General features: G+C 69.4%; 3 protein-coding genes across 3 annotated transcripts; 1 reads left to right on the forward strand and 2 right to left on the reverse strand.

Annotated features, from left to right (window-relative positions):
- Positions 1–317: 317 nt before the first annotated feature.
- HOOK2 (hook microtubule tethering protein 2) lies at positions 318–7,174 on the forward strand. Its single transcript, XM_082496610.1, has 22 exons — positions 318–390; positions 800–885; positions 1,021–1,093; positions 1,424–1,474; positions 1,574–1,706; positions 1,791–1,858; positions 2,131–2,193; positions 2,389–2,469; positions 2,661–2,818; positions 2,919–3,059; positions 3,155–3,356; positions 3,832–3,942; positions 4,036–4,123; positions 4,444–4,513; positions 4,593–4,706; positions 4,799–4,865; positions 5,158–5,189; positions 5,300–5,370; positions 5,573–5,676; positions 6,126–6,233; positions 6,328–6,399; positions 6,748–7,174. Exons 1-22 carry the CDS (start codon positions 340–342, stop codon positions 6,892–6,894), a joined length of 2,091 nt encoding a protein of 696 aa, XP_082352736.1. The 5' UTR covers positions 318–339; the 3' UTR covers positions 6,895–7,174.
- On the reverse strand, positions 7,161–12,164 carry BEST2 (bestrophin 2; the record flags this gene model as incomplete). The annotated part of the gene is made up of 10 exons (XM_082496725.1): positions 7,161–7,229; positions 7,449–7,602; positions 8,066–8,217; positions 8,325–8,405; positions 8,509–8,661; positions 9,069–9,146; positions 9,223–9,377; positions 10,219–10,452; positions 11,346–11,440; positions 12,013–12,164. The coding sequence occupies 10 exons, from the start codon at positions 12,162–12,164 to the stop codon at positions 7,161–7,163; spliced, it is 1,323 nt and encodes a 440-aa protein (XP_082352851.1).
- Positions 12,165–13,272: 1,108 nt separating this feature from the next.
- On the reverse strand, positions 13,273–16,212 carry GET3 (guided entry of tail-anchored proteins factor 3, ATPase; the record flags this gene model as incomplete). Its single annotated transcript, XM_082496726.1, has 7 exons — positions 13,273–13,692; positions 13,953–14,150; positions 14,733–14,840; positions 14,925–15,075; positions 15,177–15,325; positions 15,400–15,547; positions 16,046–16,212. 7 exons carry the CDS (start codon positions 16,210–16,212, stop codon positions 13,561–13,563), a joined length of 1,053 nt encoding a protein of 350 aa, XP_082352852.1. The 3' UTR covers positions 13,273–13,560.
- Positions 16,213–16,244: the final 32 nt, after the last annotated feature.

A 16,244-nucleotide genomic window follows, 5' to 3' on the forward strand; every position in this document is an offset into this window, starting at 1 on the left:
GGGGCGGGCCCGGGCGGTGACGAGGCGCTGAGTCAGCGGCGGCGCCGGGAGAGGCGGAGCCCGGCACCCAAGATGGCGGCGGGGGCGGAGAGGGGCGGGGCCAGCGAGGGCGGCCGCTCTGGGCGCCTCTCTGTAGCCCGGGAGGACCGGCACCAAAAATGGCCGTGGGGCGTGGCCGGAAGGGGCGTGACCGGCAGGTGAGGCCGCTCTGGGCGCCTCTCTGTAGCCCGGGAGGACCGGTACCAAAAATGGCCGTAGGGGGGGTGGCCGGAAGGGGCGTGGCCGGCAGGTGAGGCCGCTCTGGGCGCGGCTCGGTGCCCCTGGCGGACCGGCCCCGCGATGGCGGCCATGGCGGCGGGGCGGGACTCGTGCGGGCCGCTGCTCACCTGGGTAAGGGGGGGCCGGGACCCCCCCCTCGGACCCCCCGGGACCCCCCCGGGTCCGTGTGACCCCCCCGGGCCTCTGTGACCCTCCTCAGGCCCTGTGAACCCCCCCCAGCGCCCTTTGCCCCCCGCTGACGTGGCGGGGGCGGCCTACAGGGGTCACCGCCGCCCTGTGCCTGTGAGGGGGACGCTCTTGAGGGAACACGGGGGGGGGGCTGACCCCCCCCAGCAGTCTGGGGGGGGGTCCTGCAGGTTTGGGAGGTCCCCTGGCTGCGGGGGGGGTGCGTTGCCTTACGGGGGGGTGGGCAGGACACGAGTTGGCCGTTCTCAACCCTGAGCGGGGCCGGGGTGGTCTGGGGGGGGGCGGTTCGTGCCTTGACACCCCCCCTTTGTGTGTCGTCGTCCTCCCCCCCCAGCTGCAGACCTTTGCCCCCCCCTCGCCCTGCGCCACCCCCCAGGACCTGGCCAGCGGTGTGGCCCTCGCCCACGTCCTGCACAGCATGTGAGTTGGGGGGGTGGGGTGGGACACAAGACACACTGCCCCCCACCTTGGGGACACCCCCAGGTGGGCATAGGGGCAAGCGTGGGGGGAGGAGAGCTAATTTTGGGGGTACCTCCCCCCCTTGTGCCCCCCCAGCGACGCCTCGTGGTTCAACGAGATGTGGCTGGGCCAGATCCGGGACGATGCTGAGGATAACTGGCGGCTGAAGGTGGGGGGGCACATTTGGGGGTGGGGGAACACACCCATGTCTGGTTTGTGGGGGGTGTCTCGGCCTTAGGTCTACCCTGGGGGGGGCGGCGAGGAGGGGGAGGGGAGGATTTGGAGGTGTCAGTTTGAGGGGGGGTCTGGGTGCTGCTGGTTTGGGGAGGCCGTTTTGGGGGAAAAATGAGGGGTTTGATTGGGAGAGCTGGTTGGGGGGGCAGTTGGGGAGGGCTGATTTGGGGGGGGCAGAGCAATGGGGGGGTCGTTTTGGGGGTCCCATTGAGGTGTGGGGGGCATTTTGGAGGTCCGGGGGTGTCCCACCTTTCTCCACCCTCAGGTGAGCAACCTGCGGAAGGTGCTGCAGAGCGTCCTGGAGTATTGGCAGGATGTGAGTGTGGGGGCACACGGGGGACCCGGACGTCCAGGCCCCCTATTTCGGTGGGGGGGGATCCCCCAGAGTCAGGGCTGACCCTCGGTCCCCCCCCAGGTGCTGGGCCAGGCGGTGGCGGAGCAGCATGTGCCTGACGTGGTGCTGGCGGCCCAGTACGCCGACCCGGAGCAACTGGGCAAACTGGTGCGACTGGTGCTGGGGTGCGCCGTGAGCTGCGAGAGGCGGGAAGGTGGGTGCGAGGGCTTGGGGGGGGGCTCCCCAACCCCCCTGAAACCCCTTCCGACCCTATCTGCATTCTTCCCCCCCCTTGCAGAGCACATCCAGCGCATCATGACGCTGGAGGAGTCGGTGCAGCACGTGGTGATGACGGCCATCCAGGAGGTGGGGGCGGGTTGGGGGTCCCTGGGGGATGTTGGGGGGCCCTGGAGGGGTTGAGGGGGGACACAGGAAGGGTTGGGGGTCCATGTAGGTTGTGCTCAGGGGGGTTTTGGAGCGTCCTGGGGGCCTGAGAATGAATGTGGCCAGAGGGCTCTATGGGAAGGTTTTGGCAAGGGTGGGGGTGGATTTGGGGGAAGCTCTGGGCGTTATGGGGGGATCTGAAGAGACAACCCCCCCTCCCCGAGCCCTGTTTTCTAGTTTCTTCCTTCATGCAGCTTTTGGATGAAGAACCGTCAGAGTCGATGGCAGTGGAGACGTACGGGAACTTCGACACACAGGTGGGGGGTCTGGGGGGACAGATTGGGGGCGGGGGCAAGGCTGGGGTCAGGGAGGATGACTTTGGGGGGGATACAGGGAGCCCTGAGGCTGGGGCCAGCTGGGGAGTGTCAGGGCAGGACAGAGGGTGGTTGGGGGGGTTTGGGGGTATCTGGGTGTCCCCCACTAGCGCTGACCCCCCCTCTTTCTCCCCGCAGTCCCGACGCTATTACTTCTTGAGCCAGGAGCCCGAGGAGGCCGGGGGGCCGCAGCAGCGCTGCCTCGAGCTGGAGCAGCAGGTGGGGTCCCCCAGTCCTGTCCCTCCCGAATTTCCAGAGCTGCGTCGAGGGCACCCGCGGCAGTAATGTTGGGGGTGAGGGGGGTGGGGATTCTCTGCTGTCTCGTACGAGGATTGGGTGCACACACCCACGGGGGATGCCGGCCGTCTGGGTGCCCTCCCGGACGCCTGTGTCCTGCCGGCGCGGTGCAGGTGGCGATGCTGCTGGAGGAGAAGGGCAGCCTGGCGGAGGAGAACCGGGCGCTGCGGGAGGAAAAGGCGCAGCTGGAGGCCGACGCCACCGGTGCCGCCGCCAAGAAGCTGCTGCTGCTGCAGACGCAGGTGGAGCAGCTGCAGGAGGAGAATTACCGGTAGGGTCCGGGTCCCCTGGGCAGGAGGAGGGGGCCAGCCTGGGCGGCCCTTTTTGGGGGGGTTTGCCCCAATTTCTGGGCTGTGGGTGTCCCTGCGCAGGCTGGAGAGCGGGAAGGAGGAGCTGCGGGCACGCTGCAGCCGGCTGGAGCGGGAGGCGCGGGGGCTGCAGGCACGGGCGGAGGAGCTGAGCGGCCTGGCCGGGGAGGCCCGAGCCCTGCGCGACGAGATGGACGTGCTGAGGTGAGCCGGGGGGGGGTGCCGGTGGGTTCCCGCAGGGCCGGGGGGAGTGCCGCCGTGTCCGGCGGGCGTCAGCGGTGTCCCCCGACCCCCGGCAGGGCGTCGTCGGCGCGAGCGGGGCGGCTGGAGGCGGCGGTGGCGGCGTACCGGGGCCGTGCGGCGGCGGCGGGCGACCTGCGGCGCTGGGTGCGGGCGCTGGAGGAGCGACACGCCGCCCAGCTGCGCCGCGCCGCCGCGCTGCAGCAACAGCTGGGGAGGGCGCAGGCCGGCTGCGCACAGCTGGAGGCTGCCCGCAGGCAGGTGGGCGGGGCCTCGGGCGCGGGGGGGCGGGGCTATGGGCAGGTGGGCGGGGCCTCGGACGAGGGCGTGGGGCTTGAGGAGCTGCATGGTTTGGCTGTACGGGAAGAGGTGAAGGGCTGGGTGAAGGGGCGGGGCTATGGGCTGGTGGGAGGGGCTATAGGCAGGTGGGTGGGGCTCAAGGCCACATGGCACAGCTGCATGGGAGGGGATGCAGGACTGGGCACAGGGGGCGGGGTTATGGGCTTGTGGGAGGGGCTATGGGCTTGTGGTTGTAGGCTTGGGGGCTATAGGCAAGTGGGTGGGGCTATAGGTAGGTGGGCGGGGCTCTAGGGGTGGGGCTGCATGGGAGGCAGGAGCAGGGCTGGGCACAGGGGGCGGGGCAAGGTGGTTCAGGTCAGCAGAGGTGTGAAGGTGTTCCCAGAGGGGGGGCGGGGCTATGGGTTGGGTGGGCGTGGTCAGCAGTGGCCCCGCCCAGGTGGAGGAGCTGAGCGGGCAGCAGGCGGAGGCAGCGCTGCAGGCAGAGAAATGGCAGGGGGAGTTCCGCAACCTGCAGGAAAAGTTCGAGGCGCTGAACCAGGAGAAGGAGGTGGGTGTCTGTCCACCCGTCCGTCCCTCGTGTCCCCCCCAGACGCCCGTGTCCCCTCCCCTCCCCGCTGACCCCCCACCCTGTCCCCACCAGCGGCTGCTGGAGGAGCGGGACGCTCTGCGCGAGGCCAACGAGGAGCTGCGCTGCGCCCAGGAGCAGCAGAGCTGCCTGCGCCAGGCAGGTGGGTGGGGGACATGGGGCTGGGGAGGGGGGGACACACACAACAGACCCCAGGGAGGTGACAGACCCCACTGTGGGGGGAGGGACCCCACTGAGCACAACCCTCATACGAGACAGCAGAGAATCCCTACTTAGGACAGGGCCTTTGGGTTGGGGGGGATTCACTCTGGGGGGGAACCAGGATTTGGGGGGGTTGGGGGGAGCAGACAGCGCTGTCCCCAGGAGGGGGGCAGGGCGCAGTGAGGGGGGTCCCAGGGTGCAGTTTGGGGGTGTCATGTGCTGTGTCCCCCCCTCCCCCCCAACCAACCCGTCTCCCCCCAGATGCAGTGCTGGAGGAGGGCACGGCCCCGGCGGCAAACCTGGCGGCTGAAATCCTCCCTGCGGAGCTGAGGTGGGCGCAGAGGGGGGTCCCCCCAAACCTGAGGACTCTCTCCCAGAGCCCCTGACACTTCCCCCCTTCCCCCCCCCAGGGAGACGGTGGCGCGGCTGCGGCAGGAGAACCGGCGGCTGCAGGCGCAGGAGGCGACGCTGCGGCTCCAGCGGGACCAGCTCCAGCGGCGGCTGCAGGACGCCGAGCAGCAGAGGTGGGGGCCCGGCGGGGGGGGTGTCACAGTGTCCCGAACGCCCCCCCCTCAGCCCCCCCTCTGCGTCCCTAATGTCCCCCCCCCCTCCCCAGGCTGGAGGCCACCGGGGCGGCAGAGCTGCGGACGGTGCTGCGGGATCAGGGGGACCCCCCCGAGGAGGTGAGTGGGGTCGGGGGGTGTCTCGATTTGGGGGGGGAGAATGTTATTTGCTTTGGGGGGGGCGGCTCGCCATTGCATTGGGGGGGGTCACATTGTTCTGGGGGAGGTTGTATTTTTGGGGAGGGGTTCCCACATTTAGGTGGGGTTTGAGTTTTGGGGGGGCAGAGCCTGAGTTCCCTCAGGGTTTGGGGGGTGGACAACAGGGTTTGGGGGGGCAGGGGCTCCTCGTAGCCCCCCCCCCAGGCTTTGGGGGTGCTGGGGGGGCCCCCCTCATTTCTTGTTGCCCCCATAGTTGTTCCTGCTGGAGAAGAACCTGGAGGAGCAGTGAGTGGGGGGGGACAGGGGCCAGCCTGGGCCCCCTGGGCTGGGGGGGGGGGACATGGGGCAGCCCCCCACCCCATCCCCAACCTGTGTGTCCCCCCCCGACCCCCCAGGGAGGAGCTGCCTGAGGCGGGGGCAGAGCTGCGAGGGGAAGAGGAGCTGGAGCCCCCCGGGGACGGCAGCGGTACGGGGGGGGGGGGGGTGTCTGGGGGGGTGTCGGGGGGACTGAGCTGTGCCTCAGTTTCCCCTGGGCAGGCTGTGGGTCGAGGGGGAGGGAGCAATTGTGGCCCCCCCCCGGGGAAGGGGCCGGTTTGGGCCCCCCCCGACTTGATCTCCTCCTCTTTGTGCCCCCCACCCGACCCCCTTTTCGTGCCCCCCCCCCTCAGGGTCGCGGCGCGTGGAGGAGCTGCAGCGCAGTCTGCGCCGGCGGGAGGAGGCTCTGCGCGTCCTGGAGCAGCGCTGCCGCCGCCACGCCGGGGGGGCCCGCGCGGTGCGGGGCTGGGGACCCCCCCAGGGCTGTTTTGGGGAAGGGGGGGAAGACGGGGACCCCCCCAGGGCTGTTTTGGGGAAGGGGGGGAAGACGGGGACCCCCCCAGGGCTGTTCATGCAGCACTGGGGGGGTTCTGGGACCCCCAATAATATCCTACACGTGCTGGGAGGTTCTAACCCCTCCCCCCCAGGCTCTTTTGGGTGCACGGGGGGGGCTGGGACCCTCCTCAGGTGTATTGGGGGGGGGGGGGATGCGACCCTGCCCCCCCCCCAGGGCTGCACTTGTCTGGGGAGGGGTCCTGGGGCACGTGGGGGGATGCTGGGACCCCCCCGGGGGCTGTTTGCAGAGGGTGTTGGGAAGGGGTGGGGGGTCCTTGGGGGGGGGGCTCCTTTGTGTGTGGGTTGGGGGGGGTCTCACGCTGTTGTGTGTGTGTCGTCCCCCCCCAAAAGGTGATGCGGGCGCTGGAGCCGAAGCCCCCCAGCGCCACAGCGGCCCCCGTCCTCCGCGCCCTCCGCAACCAGCTGCAGGAGAAGGACGCCCTCATCCGGCACCTGGAGGTGAGGAGGGGGGGTTTGGGGGCTGGGGGGGGGGGGGTACGGGGGCTGGGGGGGGACGACATGGGGGTCCTCAACTCCCCCCCGACCCCCCCAGAGCGACTACGAGCGGAGCCGGGCGCAGCGGGAGCGGGAGGAGCGGCTGTTGGTCACCGCCTGGTACAACATGGTGAGCGATAAGGGGGGGGTCCTGGGGGGGGCACAGATACCCCGAAGGGCAGTAGATACTCCCTGGGGGGGCACAGATATCCTGGGGGGGGGTAAGTACCCCTGGGGGGGGCTATAGGTACTTTTGGGGTGGGATGAAGATACTCTAGAGGCAGTAGGTTATGGAGGGGGGGCTATAAATGGGGGGGGGGGTCTATAAATGGGGGGGAAAGGGGGGTTATAAATGGGGGGGTGTAAATGCATCTAATTGGGGGGGTGGGGGACTTGGTGCTGGGGATCTCTGTGCCCCCCCCCCCAGGCACTGTGGGGTTGGGGGGGGTCCCATGGTCATCCTGTGCCCCCCCCCCAGGGTCTGGCGCTGCAGCAGCAGACGAGCGAGGGGGGGGGGGGGCCGCGGGGCCCCCCCGGGGGGGCTCAGTCCTTCCTGGCCCAGCAGCGTTTGGCCACGGCCGCCCGCCGCTCCCGGCCCCCCCACGGCCGCCCCCCCAACCGCTGATCGGGAGAGCCTGAGGGGGGGCTCTCCCCCAAACTACTGACCTCGAGAGGGCCCCCCTCCCCCTTTCTCGGGGGGGGGTGTCCCCCTTTCTCTGGGCTGGTCCCATTTTAGACACTACTGACTCTCCTTCGCCCCCCCCCCCACTCTCTCGGGGTGGGGGCGGACCCCGCACCCCTCTTTGGGGGGGGGGGCTTTTAGCACTTCTATTTTTGTATCCCTTTTCTGTGGGGCGGGGTAACCCCCACCCCCAAATCCTTTCAATAAAGCTACAGGACTCGGGGCTGGGGGGTGTTTATTCCTGGTGGGGATTCTCGGAGGGCTCGTACAGGGTTGAGCTGCATTGATGGAGGGGGGAGGGTGGAGATGTGTTTTGGGGTTCTCCCCCCCCTTTAAACCACGTCGTCGATGCTGGGGTGCAGCAGCCAGCGGTCGTGGGGGGTGCTGCCCCCCCCCGGGGTGTCCCCCAGGAGGACGGCTGTGTCCCCCCCCAGGCTGTCCCCGTCCCCGGGGGTGGTGGGAGCAGGGGGGGCCGCCGGGGGGGGCTCGAGGCCGACCCCCCCCTCGGAGCCGGCGCTGTTCTTGCGGCGGAGGAGGGAGAAGCGTCGGGTGAAGGCGCCCGGGGGGGCCCGGGGGGGGGGCTCGAGGGTGTCCCCGAGGGTCTCCCCGATGTCCTCCAGCGGCTGGAACTCCATGTCCTCCTTGGCCAGCCTGTGGGGGGCACCGGGGGCACCCCAAATCGCCCCCCACAGACATTGGGGTCACTCTGACACCCCCCCCAGGACGTCAGGGACACCCCCGGCCCCTCCCCAGCCCCCTGGACTGGCTCTGGGGGTGTCCCAAGCCGGGCCGTGGGGTCCCTGGGGGCGTTTTGGGGTCCCTGAAGGGGCGTAGGGATCCCTGGAGGGAGTTGGGGGTCCCTGGGCAGTTTTGGGGTTTGGGGAGGGGTTTCTGGGGCAGTTTGGGGGACACTGAGGTGGTCTTGGGGTGGCTGGGGGGGGCAGTCTGGGGGTCCGTGGGGGTCCCTGGGGCAGTCTGGGCTTTTTGGGGACCACGGGGAGTTGTTTGGGTTCCTCTGGGTGGGCTGTAGGATCTGAGGGGGGGGGGGTGTCCTGGAGGTTTGGGGGGGTCCTTGAGGTTTTTGGGGGGGGTCCCATCTCCCCCCCAAACTCACGCCACGTCGAAGGCGGAGCCGCGGAAGGCGGGTTGGCGCAGCGGCGCGGCGGCGGCCGTGTATGGCGCCCGCGGGCTGACGGCGTCCCAGTACCGATCCCGCTCCAGCGCCGGCACTTCCCCGTACAGCTCATCCACCGCCAACATCGACACCTGTGAAGCCACACGCCTGTGTGTCGTCCCCCCCCCAGGGGACACCCGGGCGTGTGTCCCCCTCCCCATCACACCCCCCCCAACCCCGGGGCGCCCCGTGGGGTAACCTGGAAATTGCGGTCGATGAGTGTGTTGGTCTCGAAGTCGTCGTCGTCCTCCCCGAAGGGGTTGATGAGCTGCTCCGCCACCTGCGGCGATGCCAACGTGGTGTCCCCGAGGGCCACCGTGTGTGTGTGTCCCCTCTCCCACGGGGACCCCCGTCCTGTCCTGTCCCGTTCCCCCCCCCCAAACCTTGAGCCACCCCACGTAGAAGAAGAACTGGAGGAGGGTGAAGACGGGGACCCCCAGGTCCAGCTCGTGCCCCGCGTAGCCCTGCGCCGGGTCCAGGAACTGCCGCCCGATGAGGCAGGTGACGAAGAAGGTGTAGACGGCGATGGTCACCACCTGACACGGGGGGGGACGCGATGACGGTCACCCCATGACCCACTTGTCACCCCCCCCCACACACACTGTGTCCTTACATCTCTGCCCCCCCCCCATCCCTGACAACGTACCCCCCGGGGGCTCTGTGTCCTCGTCCCTGTCCCTCCGGGTCCCCCCCACCGTGGTCGCCCATCCCCACTCCTGTCCCCCCGTGTCCCTTTGTGTCCCCCCCACGTCCCCTTATGTCCCTCTATGTCCCCTTATGTCACCCCATCCCCCCCCCCCTTCAGTCCCCTCCACATTCCCCCATCTCCTCTCCGTGTCCCCTCCCCATCCGTGTCCCCCCCTGCCATGTCATGTCCCTCCAGCCCCCCCCCCCTCAGTCTCCCCATTTCCCCCCCCCCCTCCCCAGTGCTCCCAGTGCCCACCTGCGTGTACACCAGTGGGACACTGATCCAGTCGTAGTGGAAGAGGAGACTGCAGTGGCTCCGAAAGCGGTTCAGCTCCTGCGGGGAGGGGGACACGGGGGGGTGAGGGGGGGCGGGGTGTGTGTGGGGGGGGATGTGGGGGAATGGGGGGTACCTCCATGAGGAGTTTGAGGGCGCAGTCGTCGCGCACGCGCCCCTCGCGCCGCGCCTGCCCCGCCAGCGCCCCGAACCAGGCACAGGGCACCCAGAACTTGTTGTAGGGCGACCGCAGCCCCTCCAGCCGACGGCGCTCCTCCCGCGTCAGGAACCCTGTGCGGGGGGACACCCCCACCCCCACCCCCCCCCCGGGATGATGTCACCACCCGCCCGGCAGCGCTGATGCCCGGTGACATCGGGGCGTCCCGCGAGGTCACAGCACGGAGGTTCCCGGGAACCTGATGGCATCTCCGGGATGATGTCACCCACCCCCATGGTGATATCACTGCCCCCCCCCGTGATGACATTGCTGCCCACCCCGTGATGACATCACTACCCCCTATAATATCGCTGCCCACCCCATGATGACATCACTGTCCCATGTGACATCGCTGCCCACCCTGTGATGACATCACTATCCCAATGATGACATCACTGCCCACCCCATCATGACATCTCTGTGCCCCCATGATGACATCACTGCCCACCCCATGATGACATTGTTGCCCTCCCTGTGATGACATTGCTATCCCTGTGATGACATCGCCGCCCACCCTGTGATGACATCACTAGCCCATGATGACATCACCGTACACCCCATGATGACATCGTTACCCCTGTGATGACATCGCCGCCCACCCTGTGATGACATCACTAGCCCATGATGACATCACTGTACAACCCCATGATGACATCGTTACCCCTGTGATGACATCGCCGCCCACCCTGTGATGACATCACTAGCCCATGATGACATCACTGCCCACCCCATGATGACATCGCCGCCCCCACATCCTCACCGCTGCCACAACGCCATTCCCGTCCCCTCCACAACGCCGCGACGCCGCTGCCCCCCCCCAGGGAATGCCACCCCCGGCCCCCCCCCCCCCAACCCCTACGCTGACATCACCGCGCCCCTCCGATGAGGTCATGGCCAGGCGGCGGTGACACGCACCGGCCTCCACGAGGTGGTCGGTGGTGGGGAAGCGCTTGTAGACGGCGGTGCTGACGGCGCGCAGCACCAGCAGCGCGGCCAGGCTGCCGTAGCGCATGAGGGTGCGGCGCAGGATGCGGCCCCGCGCGTCGGCCCCGTGCACGCTGCCCGCCACGGCCACCATCAGCCCGTCCGGCGCCGGCACGCTGCGGAACTGACCCCACCAGCGCTCCAGCACCAGCGCCACGTAGAAACCTGCGGGACTGGGATGCACTGGGGGCGCTGGGAGCGCTGGGGAGGGGGCGCTGGGGAGGGTGGGAGCGCTGGGAGGGAGTTGGGGGCACTGGGAGCACTGGGAAGGGGCGCTGGGGGCAATGGGAGTTGGCATGGGGGGAGTGGGGGACACTGGAGACATGGCAAAGGGGCACTGGGAGGGAGCACTGGGGAGAGTGGGAGCACTGGGAGGGGACACTGGGGGGAGTGGAGGGCACTGGGGACAGTGGGAGCACTCAGAGGAGGTGCTGAGGGCACTGGGAGGAGGTGCATGGGGGGAGTTGGGGACACTGGGGACAGTGGGAGCACTGGGGGCACTGGGAGGGGGCACTGGGGAGGAGTGGGGGACACTGGGGACAGTGGGAGCACTGGAGGCACTGGGAGGGGGCACTGGGGGGGAGTGGGGGACACTGGGGGCACTGGGGGCACTGGGAGGGGGCACTGGGGGGGAGTGGGGGACACTGGGGACAGTGGGAGCACTGGAGGCACTGGGAGGGGGCACTGGGGGGGAGTGGGGGACACTGGGGGCACTGGGGGCACTGGGAGGGGGCACTGGGGGGGAGTGGGGGACACTGGGGACAGTGGGAGCACTGGGGGCACTGGGAGGGGGCACTGGGGGGGAGTGGGGGACACTGGGGACAGTGGGGGCACTGGGAGGGGGCACTGGGGGGGAGTGGGGGACACTGGGAACAGTGGGAGCACTGGGAGGGGGGACGGGGGGAATGGGAGTCACTGGGAGGGGACTGGGGGGACTCTCCCTGAGGACGAAGGAGATGGGGATGAGGTTGGTGGCTCTGAGGGAACACTGGGGGGGGGGGAGGTTTGGGGGTGCCGGGGGGGTGTTGGGGGGGCCCCGGGGGTGCCGTGGCTCTCACCGAGGACGAAGGAGACGGGGATGAGATTGGCCGATTTGTCGCAGTACAGCACCAATTTCTCGAAGAGCCGTTTCTGCGCCTCCGAGAGCAGGAACCTGCGGGGGGGGGACACACACCGGGGGGGTCACCATCCCGGCCCCCCCCTCCGGCTGCCAGTGCCCCCCCGGGACCCCCCGTATGAGGTACCGGCTCCCTCTGCACCCCCCGTGCCCCCCCGTGTCCCCATACACCCCGTGTCCCCCCATTCCTCTGCACCGCCCCGTGCCCCCCCGTGTCCCCCCTGTGTCCCCATGTCCCTCTGTCCCCCCCCACCCCTCCATATCCCCGTGCCCCCCCATCCCCATGTTCCTGTCCCCACCCATGTGTCCTCTTGTCCCCCCATATCCCCCCGCGCCCCCCGTGTCCCCCCATACCCCTCTGCCCCCCGTGTCCCCATATCCCTCTGTGCCCCCCCATGTCCCCCACGCCCTCCCGTCCCCACGTCCCTGTCCCCACCCTTGTCCCCCCTTGTCCCCCTGTGCCCCTCCGCACCCCCCATGTCCCCCCATACCCCTCTGCCCCCCATGACCCCATGTCCCCCCATGCCCCCCATTGTCCCCCGCACCCTTCCATCCCCATGTCCCTGTCCCCACCTCTGTCCCCCCATGTCCCCCCGCGCCCCCCGCACCGGTAGGCGAGGCTGAGCCCCAGGTAGGCGGTGAGGAAGAGCAGCAGCTCCCGGTAGAGCAGTTTGTAGATGCTCCCGCGCCACAGCAGCAGCAGCTGCGAGAAGCCCCCGAAGCGCGCGGTGGCCACCCGCGAGGTGTAGGTCACCGTCATCACGGCCGTGGGGACACCCGGGTGGCACCCTGGGGACAGCAAAACCCCGGGGGGGGACGACACACAACAACACACACCTGGGAGGGGGCGTCACCGAACTGATAACCGGGAGGCACCCACACCCTGGGGACACCCTGGGGACACCAAAGCCCGGGGGACACCAAAACGGGACTCCGGGGACATTGAAACCCGGGGGGGGACACACCTGGGGGGGGGCACTGAACTGATAACCGGGGGGCACCCACACCCTGGGGACAGCAAAATGGGACTCTGGGGACACCAAAACCCTGGGGACCCCCTGGGGACACCGCAGGGCACCGCCACCCCCCCCCAGTTTGGACAGGGACCCCCCCCCATCCCCGTCCCATCCCCCCCCATCCCCCTCACCTGCGGGAGACCGGAGCGTGGGGTGGCCACCGGCAGTCTGGGGCCACCGTCCCCTTCCCGGGGCCTTAAATACCGTCCCGGGGTTGGCCCTGCCCCGGGGGTGGGGGGGGGGACACACAACCTGGTCCCCCGGGGGGGGGTGGGGAGGCCGGACACCCGCGTCCTTCCCCCATAGCCCCCAGGGGCAGCGGCCACTCCAGTCTGGCAGGTCCTGAGCCCCCAACCCCACATTCCACCCCCACCCCCCATGCCATGGGGGGAAACTGAGGCACGGCGGGGTTTTTTTTGGGGGGGGTGGTGGTGGTGGTGGTCACTCGGATGCGTGTGTGTGTGTGTGTGTGTGTGTGTGTGTGTCCCCAGGCTGCCCTGGCTCCGTCCCCGCGGCGTCACGCCAGCAGCGGGGTCGCGGGGACAGATCGCAGCGGGACACGGGGCCAGTGCAGGGCTGGGGGGGGACACAGGACACTGCCACACAACAGGCCCCCCCCCCCCCCCCAAACCCCCCAGGGACCCCGGCGCCCGCACTCCCCCCCCTCCCTGTGCCCCGTTAATCCGCCTAATGAGGGTCCCCGCGTCCCGCCGGGCCCAGTGCCAGCAGTGCTGACGTCACCCCCCCCCCCAAGTGACAACCTGAGCCCCGTGTGCCCCCCACCCCTCCCCGGGGACCCAGGTGTCTGCTCCCCCCTCCCCCAAAAAACATCCCCAAAACCGCCTCTCCGCTTCCCGAGTTTATTATTTACACAAAGTCCCCTGGGGAGGGGGTCCCGTTTTTGCACCTCCCCCTCCCCTCCAACCTGGAGGAGGGGGGGGGACACACAAAAGGAGGTGGGGGGGGACAGAGCAGCCCCCGGGGGGGGCGCGGTGCTGGTTGGACGCAGCCTGGAAGGGGGGGGGGGCTGCGTGCAGGGGCAGGGGGAGGTGGGCAGAGCCGTCCTGCCCCTCTTGTGGAGGGGAAATAAATATCGGCTGCCCCCACCCCCCCTGGGGTGTGTGTGTGGGGGGGGGGGGGCTATTTGGGGCTGGGGGGCTGGTAGGGGTCCAGCAGGAGAGAGGAGAAGGTGTTCACTTTGTCGGCCCCCCGCACCTCGTGGGGCAGCAGCGGCAGCTTCACGATGTGGAAATCCTCGTAAAGGTCCTCCATCTGTGGGGAGAACGGGGTGGGGGGCAGCAACACAGGCGGCCAGACCCCCCCCCCCCAGCTTTGGGGAGGGTCCCGGGCATCCAGACTCCGTATTCCGCCCCCCCAAACACCCCCTCCCGTCCCACAGCCACACAGGGACTCAGACATCCACACTCCCCAAATACTAACACTCTCCCTGACCCCCCGTTTTTAGGGTCCCCAAACTCAGCCCCCCCCACCCCGCACCACCCCCTCCCCGGCTGCGCCGGGGACCCCCGTACCTGGTCGAGGTACTTGGCCTGGATCTTGTGCCGGGCCTCGCACATCTTGCAGGGCCGCTGGGGGTCGGGGAAGACGAGCTGGTTCACCACGATGTTGTGGGTGTCGATGCGGCACTTGGCCAGTTCCTGGATCAGCCGCTCCGTCTCGTAGAGGGAGAGGAACTCGGCGATGCACACGCAGATGAATGTCGTCTGCTCCTGCCCGGTTCCCCCCCCGCCACACACACACACACGCACTGTGCTCAGCGTGACACAATGACGCCGCGCTCAGCGTCCCCTCGGCAGACACAGAGGCCCCGGAGGGGTCCCTGCCCGGCCCCGCGGCGGCAGCGGAGGGTTCCCCGCAGGAATGCACACAGACCGGCTTGGCCACGTCCCTGTCCCCCTCCTGGCATCCCCACTCCCCTCCTCGGCATCCCCTCTCCCCCTCCCGGCGTCCCTGACCCCCTCCCGGCGTCCCTGACCCTTTCCCAATGTCCCCATTCCCCTCCCGGCATCCCTGTCCTCCTCCTGGTGTCCACACTCCCCTCCCGGTGTTCCTGACCCTTTCCTGGCGTCCCCATCCCCCTCACGTCCCTCCTCGGCATCCCCTCTCCCCCTCCCTGGTGTCCCTGTCCCCTTCCCGGTGTCCCTGACCCTTTCCCAATGTCCCTGTCCCCCTCCCAGTGTCCCTACTCCCCTCCCCAGCACCCCTGTCCCTCTCCTGGTGTGCCCGTTCCCCTCCTGGTGTTCCCATACTCCCCCTAGAAGAGCCCTCCCCCATCCTGCCGGTGGCCTTACCGGGTCCTTGAACTGCTCGCTGACGGAGCGGATGACGGGCAGCGTCTCCTCTAGTTTGGAGGCCAACTGGTCGGCGTTCATGTCCCCCAGCCCCAGCATGTTGCACATCTGGGGGAGGTGGCAGAGGTGAGATCCGTGTGTGTGTCCCTCCCCTTCACGGGGGGGTCCCGTCCCCGCAGCCCCCGTCCTCACCTGGGAGATGAAGGGGCTGATCTGGTTCTTGATCTGCATGAGGCGGCCCAGGCCCCGCTCCACGATGGTGGGGAAGTTGAGCAGCCGCAACGTGTGGCCGGTGGGCGCCGTGTCGAAGACCACCACCGAGAAATTCATACCTTTTACCAACCTGCGGGGCCAGCGGAAGGGGGGGTCAGCGGGGCCACAACCTGCCTCCCCCAGTGCAGCCCCCAGCGGGAACTCCCCCTGGCCCCATACGGTACTGCTCACCTCATCACCTCAGCGTAGCTCATGGCCTCATCGATGCCGGGGAAAGCGCTCATGGCCTCCTGCATCATCTTCTTGCCCATGCTCAGCATGTTGTCCTCCTCGAAGAACTCGTCGGGCAGCTCTGCCACCCCCAGGCTGGGGTCGATCTCCTGTCAGGGTTCGGAGGGTGAGAGGGGCCGCAGGGGGTGGGGATGCGGGTTCCCAGGTGCCCCCCAGGACTCACCATGGCAAAAAGGTTGTCATAGCCCTTGACTTTGGTGGGGACTTTGGAGAACTTCTGGTCGAAGGCGTCAGAAATGTTGTGCGCGGGGTCAGTGGAGATGATGAGGACACTCTCCCGCACCTTCGAGAGCTGCACGGCCAGGCTGCAGCTGGGGGGGACAGCAGTGACGGCGGGGGGGGGGGCTGCTGCCGGTGGGGGTCCCGGTGGCCTCCGTGGGTTGGGGAACTGCCCCCCACAGCCCCTCGCGTGGGAGTGACCCCACGGGGGAATGGTTCTGCCTTCTTCCCCGAGGGGATCCAGCCCCGTCCCTCCACTCCTGAGGGGCTCCAGCCCAATTCCCCCCACCAGAGCGGTCTGGTTGTGTGTCCCCCCCACCAGCGTGGTCTGGTTGTGTCCCCCCTCCACCAGGTGGTCCGGTTCTTCCCCGCCGGGTGGTCCACTGCGGTTCCCCCAGGCCAGGGTGGCCAGGTCCAATTCCCCGGGGGCCCGATCCCCCCCGGGCCTTGCCCCATCGTCCGAGGGGCCCGATGACTCATCCCGGCACGTTCCTTCCGCCCCCCCGGGGGCTCCCGATCCCGGCCCGATCCTCCCCCCCAGCCCGATCCTCCCCCCCCGGGGGCCCGATCTCGGCCCGGCCCCGCCGCACCTGCAGGTGGTCTTCCCCACGCCGCCCTTCCCGCCCACGAAGATCCACTTGAGGCTCCGCTGCTCGATGATGTTCGCCAGCGTCGGCTCCAGCGGCTCCACGTCGGGCGCGTCCTCGAACTCCTCCGCCTCCGGCCCCCACCCGCCTGCCGCCGCCGCCGCCGCCATCTTCCCCCGCGCCGCCGCGCTGCCGGCCCTCC

Source organism: Vanellus vanellus, assembly GCF_965231255.1.
Source record: "Vanellus vanellus genome assembly, chromosome: 30".
Classification (NCBI taxonomy): domain Eukaryota; kingdom Metazoa; phylum Chordata; class Aves; order Charadriiformes; family Charadriidae; genus Vanellus; species Vanellus vanellus.

What these genes read in the sequence shown, in the direction of transcription:
- HOOK2 (XM_082496610.1), top strand. Translation starts at nt 340, where the DNA reads ATGGCGGCCATGGCGGCGGGGCGGGACTCGTGCGGGCCGCTGCTCACC. An exon ending in TGGAGGCTGCCCGCAGGCAG is followed by an intron (nt 3,357 to 3,831) that starts GTGGGCGGGGCC and finishes GGCCCCGCCCAG; the next exon opens with GTGGAGGAGCTGAGCGGGCA. An exon ending in ACGCCGGGGGGGCCCGCGCG is followed by an intron (nt 5,677 to 6,125) that starts GTGCGGGGCTGG and finishes CCCCCCCAAAAG; the next exon opens with GTGATGCGGGCGCTGGAGCC.